General features: G+C 36.6%; 1 protein-coding gene across 1 annotated transcript; it reads left to right on the top strand.

Moving 5' to 3' along the window:
• Window positions 1–1029, top strand: LOC127805612 (LOB domain-containing protein 1-like). Its single transcript, XM_052342361.1, has 3 exons — window positions 1–231; window positions 713–716; window positions 914–1029. Exons 1-3 carry the CDS (start codon window positions 1–3, stop codon window positions 1027–1029), a joined length of 351 nt encoding a protein of 116 aa, XP_052198321.1.
• The last annotated feature ends 7985 nt before the right edge of the window (window positions 1030–9014 follow it).

Genomic DNA, 9014 nt, shown 5'->3' with positions numbered 1-9014 from the left:
ATGACTAGCAGTCCCTTCTCTCCTTCCTCTCTTCCTGATAGAACTTGCTATGCTTCCTCTTTTGCGCCATCTACAGTGACGATTGTGAGGCCGTGCGCCGCATGCAAGGTTCTCCAGCGGCGGTGCGTTGAGGAATGCATTCTGGCGCCCTACTTTCCACCCAACGATCCACTCAAGTTCACCATTGCCCATAGAGTCTTTGGATCGAGCAATATCATCAAGATGCTCCAGGTATGTATATATATATATGTGTGTGTGTGTGTGTGAGTAATTGTCTTTCATGAGGAAGCTGTCTGGTTCTGGATCGATCGATCGTGGATATGTTTTTGGTCAACAAAGCAGAGCCTCCTCCTCCGGTCTATTTGTACTTTCAAAGTGGAAACCAACCATTTATTTTTCTTTGTTTTTTTCTCAGTAAAATTACCCATTTCCTTTAGTTGCATGTCTTCAAATGGGAAAATGATATCATTGTATAATTTTATTGCAAGTAAAGTTATAGGTTGGTTAGTGGTAGATGATAGGGAGTTTAAGGTCGTCTCGATCAATTGTTTCTCATCAGGTTTGGAGTAATATATAATCTTACTTATAAATATATATATATATATTACAATTTTAAAAAATGCCAGTGATTTACCCTAGTTATGCGTTTGTTTATGAACTATTTTAGAGGGTATTTTTTTAATGCATTAATTTATGATCATTAACCAACCAGCCAGGTAATTCTTTAAAAGAAATTTAGCACAAAAATTTAGTTATCAAGAAATTTCCATCAACAGCCAAGTCCGATTAGATACAAGTCGTACATCACAGGCCTTTTCTTAATGTGCCCCAGTCGAATATTAGACACAAGTAATCACTAAATATTAAACTCCAAATCTTAAACTAGTAAAATGTTTTAATGTATTTTTGCAAGAAATTCCAGAGTGTCATAGAGCAGATGCAGTGAGCAGCATGGTTTACGAAGCGAATGCCAGGACGAGGGATCCGGTGTACGGCTGCACCGGCACCATCTGCCAGCTCCAGAAGTAAGTCAGCGAGCTGCAAGTACAGCTGGCTAAGACACAGGCAGTGATAGCTAGCATCTGGAGCCATCTGAGAAAATAATAAGAACCAAAATACTCATAGTTCTGTTTTTTTTTTTTTTCACTTTTTCTTTTTGGTTAGGTATAGTTTCTTTTCTTTGGAAAAATGCATGAGCCGGCTTATTTGAATAATTATATAGTATTCTCACACAAAGAAGTCTTCTTTAAAAGAGGGTAAGCAATCACATCATTTGAGGTCTTCAATTAATAAGTATAGTTGTAATAGCAGAGATGGAGAATTCAGTAAGCCCTAAAAATAATTTATAAATCAAATGTTTAATTACTTATACTACTAATGGTGTCTCCATGTATAATATTACTTGCAGGCTATTTTATCATAAGTTGTTGGTTTTGTGTTTCCTAATGAGGGCCAAGGCTGTGACGATTTTTTAGGTGGGTTTTATCTTTATAGGCTTCGGCCCGGGATTGAAGAATCCAAGTCCGTCATCACTTTTAAATAGCCTATTTTAGAAGCTAGGCTACAAGCCCTATTCCCACTTTAGAGGAGAAATGGGCGTTAGCCTATTTGCTCAAGTGGGGGGAAGCTCACTGTTTTGAATCCAAAAGCCCATTATCTTTAAAGCCTAAAAGCCATCATATAAAAGGCCCGTGTGCGGCCCATTTCCTTGGTGTTTCTCTCTCTCTATCTCGGTCGAACCCTAGCTCTTCTCTCTCTCGTTTCCTTGTTTGGCCGATTGCTTCCTTTGTGGTTTCCTTTTGTTGCTGATCTTCGATGGCTCTGTTTCCATGTCGGTCTAATGCTTTTTTCCATGTTGAGAGACAACATCTGTCCTTGTTGATCTTGGCCGATTTGCTAGTATCGCATGCCCTATTTAGGGGGTTTCGATCATCTATTCTCGGTAAGCATTTCTCTTTGCTTTATGCTTTCTACCCTCTGTCTTTGTGATCGATCTACCTTTTGTGGTAACCTATTGTGTGTGGCTTTGATCGATTGGGTGAGAGAGGGCTTCATTTATGTTCGGCCGAGAGGTGTTGGGGCTTTCTGGGTTTTCGATTTGTGGGCTGATTTGAGGGCTTTGTTGTGGCTTGTGGTTCCTATTCGTTGGCGTTACCAAAGTGGTGAACGGACTCTTCAGATCTAAGCCTTGAACTTGTTTAAACAGGGAGTTTGTACTTTGTGTTCATCTTCTTGTTGCTATTTTCAATACTTTGTGTATTGTCGTTATGTTCGATTAAATTTGGTTCGATGTTATTGCACTAACCTTTTTTGTTTTGTAGAGTTTTTCCGCAACAAATGGTATCAAAGCCTTGTGTGGCTCCTAGATAGTGCCTTGTTCGAATCAGATCTGAAAAGCCCTATTGTTTTCAAATCCAATTTCATGGTGAGTTCGTTCCATATCAGATCTAATCTCGGTTCGATTATTCTCTGTAGTTTATGATTTGGGTCGAAAGGACCCTAGATCCCGATCTAGGAAGTCATGGGTCATCTCCCCGGGCAGCACGTGGTTGCTCACTCACCTGCCGGCCAGCGGCGTGTGAGCTTGGAGGCGGCAGTACGTGGGGGCCAGGGGTGCCCTTTTTCTGTTCCAGATTTGATCCTGCATCACTCACAGATCTTAGTCCCGAGATCTGTACTAGTAACCTATGTGGTTTTAAATTCTGTAATTTCTTTTCAGCATCTAGCAGGTCATCGTGTGGGGGTGGCCATTAGGTTTGGGGTTATCCTGTGGTGGTAACCATTGCTTGTTGCTAGAATTAGGATTATCTGTGATTTTCTTGTGCTAGCATAACCTGTTTTGGTGCGGTTAAGTCTTGCTTAGAAAATCAGTTGCTTAGTGCCGTGTGTGAATTCTGCCTGGTTTGATCCTTTGTGGGTTCCAATGGCTGTTTATGATTTACTGTTATCTAAACTGCTTAGTGTCTTTTAGATATTGCTGAGTAAACCTGCGTTAATATGTATGATTACTAAAATTGCCAAGTGCTTGAAATATTTGTTGCTAATTGGCCTTTTTTTTTTTCATTCTTTGTGAATCTGTTGTCTAAGTTTTCTTTAAATTAAAACTTTGTGTTTTCTTTAAAGTCTCCTTAGTTTGCATATCTAATTTTCTTATACTCTTAGTGGGTATCTAGTGTTTGTTTTGAAATTTTTTTATGATTTACTTGTGGCTATTTTAATTGCTTAGTGCTTTAAAATTGCGCCTAGTAAATCTACCCCTTGATTGCTTAGTGCTTTAAAATTTTTTATCTTTGTTAAAAAATTTTGCGCCTTGATTGAATCTATTTTGTGCATATCCATTGTATAGGATATAGTGTGAAGAACTTAGTGTTTTGTAGGTTGCACTACTTATTTGTGTTAAGCATTTTCTTTGTGAACATGGCCACGCATTATGAAATAGAGATTTTCAAAGGGGAGGGGCATTTTGTCTATCTTTTGAAACAAAAATGAAAGGGATACTACCTTGAGTGAGGTGGAGTCACTCGATCACCCTAAGTGGGAAGATGATGAGAGAGAGCCTAACCCTAAGTGGGAGAAGGAGAGAAAGCCTACCCTAAGTGGGAGAAGGAGAGAAGGCCTAACCCTAAGTGGGAGAGGGATCCTAGCCTAAGTGGTAGGGTGAGGAATATCCTAACCTAAGTGGGAGGATTAGAGAAATCCTAACCTAAGTGGTAGGATGAGGTAGATCCTAGCCTAAGTGGTAGGATGAGTGAGATCCTAGCCTAAGTGGTAGGATAAGTGAGAAATCCTAGCCTAAGTGGGGGGAATAAAGAAATCCTAAACTAAGTGGGAGGATTAGGGAGATCTTACCCTAAGTGGGAAGATTAGAGAGACCCCTTTACCCCTAAGTGGGAGGATTAGTGAGATCCAAACCTAAGTGGAATGGAGAGAGAGCTAGCTCATATTTATGCATTTGTTGCATTTCCTAAGTGGATGCATGATATGCATTTGTTGCATTTCCTATATGGATAATATGCATTTGTTGCATTTCCTATGTGGATAATATGCAAGTTCATGCATTTGTTGCATGTTTAAGCATTTGTTGCTTGTAAGCATTTGTTGCTTGTCTAAGCATTTGTTGCCTATCTTATGCATTTGTTGCATGTTTATTTCTTGTGTGGATGATTAGGCTTTTGTTGCATGATTAGGCATTTGTTGCTAATACATGCATGTGTTGCTTAAATTGTGCATTTGTTGCATGTTGCCTGTATGTGCTGGCCTCATTAGGAATTAAGGTGGAGATTGTTGGTTTTGTGTTTCTTAATGAGGCCCAAGGCTGTGACGATTTTTCGGGTGGGTTTTATTTTCATAGGCTTTAGCCCGGGATTGAAGAACCCAAGTTCATCACCACTTTTAGGCAGCCCATTTTAGAAGCCGGGCCACAAGCCCTATTCCCACTTTAGAGGAGAAATGGACCTTAGCCCATTTGCTCAAGTGGGGGGAAGCCTACTGTTCTGAGCCCAAAAGCCCATTATCTTTAAAGCCCAAAAGCCCTCATATAAAAGGCCCGTGTGCGGCCCATTTCCTTGGTGTTTCTCTCTCTATCTCGGTCGAACCCTAGCTCTTCTCTCTCTCGTTTCCTTGCTTGGCCGATTGCTTCCTTTGTGGTTTCGTTTTGCGGCTGATCTTCGATGGCTCTGTTTCCAAGTCGGTCCGATGCTTCTTTCCATGTTGAGAGACAGCATCTGTGCTTGTTGATCTTGGTCGATTTGTTGGTGTCGCATGCCTTATTTAGGGGGTTCCGATCATCTATTCTCGGTAAGCATTTCTCTTTGCTTTGTGCTTTCTACCCTCTATCTTTGTAATCGATCTACCATCTGTGGTAACCTACTGTGTGTGGTTTTGATCGATTGGGTGAGAGAGGGCTTCGTTTATGTTTAGCCGAGAGGTGTTGGGGCTTTCTGGGTTTTCGATTTGTGGGCTGATTTGAGGGCTTCGTTGTGGCTTGTGGTTCCTATTTGTTGGCGTTACCAAAGTGGTGAACGGACTCTTCAAATCTGAGCCTTGAACGTGTTTAAACAGGGAGTTTGTACTTCGTGTTCATCTTCTTGTTGCTGTTTTCAATACTTTGTGTATTGTCGTTATGTTCAATTAAATCTGGTTCGATGTTATTGCACTAACCCTTTCTGTTTTGTAAAGAGTTTTTCCGCAACATAAGTATTATTGTATAATTATAGTAACAAACAAATAATTTTGCTGTATTCAATAATTTGTGACAATAATTTTTTTTTTTTTAGGCTCTTATATCCTAAGTAGCACAGAAACGGAAAACGATACGTTTCCGAAATGAAACGGAAACGCTGAAACGGTATTTTTTAAAAAAAGTAAGAAACGGAAACGTGGGGTAAACTGTAAATTTAAAAAATATAGGAGATTTTTTGTAAATATAATTTTTAATATAAAAATTATACAAAATAATTATAATATAATACAAATAAACGTAAACAATAAACATAAATTCAATAATACATTCAAACAAATATAAACATAAATTTCACAATGCATTCAAACATTCATCAACAATATTTTTAAAGTTCTATAATTCTTACACAACTTAATAATTAAAAACAAATAGTAAATTTAAATAACAAAATCAAACCTAATACAATTTATAAAAGTTCATTCAGTTCATCATTCCTTGTCTCCATTAACATCTTCATCAAAAAATATAGACTCCAACTCTGGTTCATCTAGGGAGAGATTAGCAAACTCGAGAACACCCACATCTTCCATACTCCCAAATTCATCTCCACCAACATCCCACATCTTTGTTTTTTCGTCGTAATATTGGGAGGTGTTCCTTGATAAAAGACGAAGATTGTTATGAATAAAGACTAAATCCTCTGCACGTTTTGGAGAAAGTTTATTCCTTCTAAATGAATGAAGAAATGAATAAGTACTCCAATTCCTTTCACAACAAGAGGAAGAAGTAGGTTGGCCAAGCACTTTAAAAGCTAACTTTTGAAGCAAAGGAGCATGTGAACCATAACATGCCCACCATTTTCTAGGTTCCCTGTCATACTTGTTCTGGATAGAATCTAGATCTCCAAATGGCCCACTTTCAAGAGAAAAATTAGCAAACTCATCATCAATAATAGCACGCTCATCTGGATTAGGAAAAAGTCTCCTAAAACACTTCATTCTTTGTGTGGAGACTTCAGCATTCATATGTGGAGCCATTCTACCTTCTTTTTCTTCAAGCCATTTATAACTATAATACCTTCAAAAGACAAAATCAACAAAAATAAATTAAAAAAATAAGTAATACATAAAGTATTGAATTAATAAGAAATAGAGATTAAATTTGAAAATTACCTCGGGTTCAATGAATGAGCTAGGCAATGTAATGGAGTGCTATGTTTTGTCCAACGAGCAAGAAGAATACAATGAATGACATGATAAAATGATGAAAATTCACTTAGTAGCTTTCCTTCATGATCATAAATAACCTTTTTTATATTGAAAATCATAGAATCCCACATCTCATAAACCAAATGAAGACATGGTTGGTTTGTATCACAAACTCTAATCATGTCATAAATAGGTGCTGTGAAGGCGAGAATGTAATTAATTTTTTCCCACCAATTCTCATTCACAACCAATTCACGAACAAATCGAGCTTTTCCTTGGTCATCATCCCGATAATGTGCCCATTCATCACTCATAACCATTGCTTCAAGTGCACGTCTAAGTAGTTTAAATCTTTTAAGCATAATAACAATTGAAGCAAATCGAGTGTCAGCAACTGCAAGTAACTTCAAAGAACTAAATCGATTGAACATGGCCAATCTCATTGAGTGATTCATTATAAAATTTTTGATGACCAAAACATCTCCATGAACTTCAGTGATCCAATGACACTCATCATATGTCTCTTGATTACTTTGTAAATTCCTAGCTGCACATATATTCTTCAAAGCAAGATTAAGTGTATGGACAACACAAGGAGTCCAATAAATATGCGGAAACATACCTTCAATTATTTCTCCAGCTCCCTTACAGTTAGCAGCATTATCAGTAATAATTTGTACAATTTTTCGATCACCAACTTCATCTATTACCTCTTTCATCAAATTAGCAATGAATTGTTTATCCTTTACTTCACCTGAACAATTCACAGATTTGATAAACACTGGACCACTTTCAGAAACAACCATAAAATTAATCAAGGGCCTTCTTTGTGGGTCACTCCAACCATCAGTAACAATGCTAACACCTTTTCCCAACCAATTGCTTTTAATAGGTTCCAACAATTTTTCAACATTTGCCTTTTCTTGTTGAAGTAATGTGGTTCTCAACTTATTATAAGCAGGAGGCACATAACTACCCAATTGATGATTAGCAGCAAATGAATAAGAACTTAAATAATATGGGTTTCTAGCAAGATTAAAAGGCAAACCCCCAGTATAGAACATTCGAGCAATCTCAGCATCTAATTGTGCTCTAACTTGCATGTCAAAAGCTTTAGCAATAGGTGAATTAATAGCTTTTCTCTTCTTTAATAGTTCTGAAACTATTGGTTCATGTAAAGACAAAGAAGATCCCAAAGAAACACTACTTGTCGGTAATGGCACTTGCTTAGGTTGTAAATTTGACAATCTTTCTGCACTTTCTCCTTCAATTTTTTTCATCTCAGCTATAATTTCAAGACCAACCTTTTTACAACAAGCAATTCCTTTCCCACTGATATTTAATAGATGAGCCCTAACTCTTGTGTATGTCCCAAATTTTTGCAAACCGCAAAAGTTACAAGTCCATTTCCAACTACCCCCTCCTTCTCCTATTTTCTCAATTCTAGTCACATATTTCCATAACGGACTATTTTCCTCATCCTTATTTTTTGATGCAACACAACTGTTAGATCCTGAACTTGAAGTTGAATGAGCTTGCGCCATATGACCTAGAAATTAAATTAATAAATCAATAAATAAATGAAAGAACAAATCTATGAATTAAATTAATAAATCTGTAAGTAAATGAAAGAATAGTGAATTGTCAATAACTAGTGTTCATAATTTATCATTTTCAACCACTAGTTTTGATATTGGTAGACTAAATAAAAGAAAATTTTAAAGATTTATTTAAAATTTTTGAAAACAATTGACTAAAATACTAAAAGAGAATTGAAAGAGGATTGAAGTTAATAAGACTTAAAAGAGGATTGAATGAGGATTTAATTAATAACACTTAAATTTTAAAGATTATTTAAAGCCTCCATGCCTTACATTAAAGATTAGTTAAAATTGCCAAATATCATTTATGCCAAATACCATTTATGTCATTATAAAACAGAATTTTTATTTTGATTACCACTTGAAATGCATTGAATTCAAGCCTCCAGAAAAGCTCTCGTTTGAGCTTTACTATTCATGAGGGCAAGATCAACATATATAGCAAATTAATAACAAGTAGAAAAACTGTAAAAATAATTCAATACTAGTTTCTAAATTCTGTTTCCTATTAGTTCATATAATAACAAAAGTCAATCCTCTAATACATAAAAACGCCAAACACAGATACATCCGTCCAAGTTCTTAATTCCATAACATAAATCAGCCATTAAAATCCAAATCCAAACACACAGGACACATACAAATTCAAATAATAATGAACACATACAAATCCAAATCCAAACACACACAGAACACATACAAATTCAAATAATAATGAATACACATAATACATACAAATATAAATCCAAACACAAACAAAAATGAATATATATATATATAGAGAGAGAGAGATACCTGCACACAGAACACATACAAATTCAAATAATAATGAATACATAGAATACATACAAATATAAATCCAAACACAAATAGAAATGAATATATATATATATAGAGAGAGAGAGAGATACCAGTAGGCAGCAGCGACCTGAGAAGGAGCAAGTGATGGCGAGACTTCGAGGTCGACACCGAAAGAAGAAGCGATGGCAACTGAAGGAACGACGGACGGCGGCAAAGCTAACA

This window comes from Diospyros lotus, chromosome 7 (assembly GCF_014633365.1).
Source record: "Diospyros lotus cultivar Yz01 chromosome 7, ASM1463336v1, whole genome shotgun sequence".
Classification (NCBI taxonomy): Eukaryota; Viridiplantae; Streptophyta; class Magnoliopsida; order Ericales; family Ebenaceae; genus Diospyros; species Diospyros lotus.
This window is presented reverse-complemented; position numbering and strand designations above follow the sequence as displayed.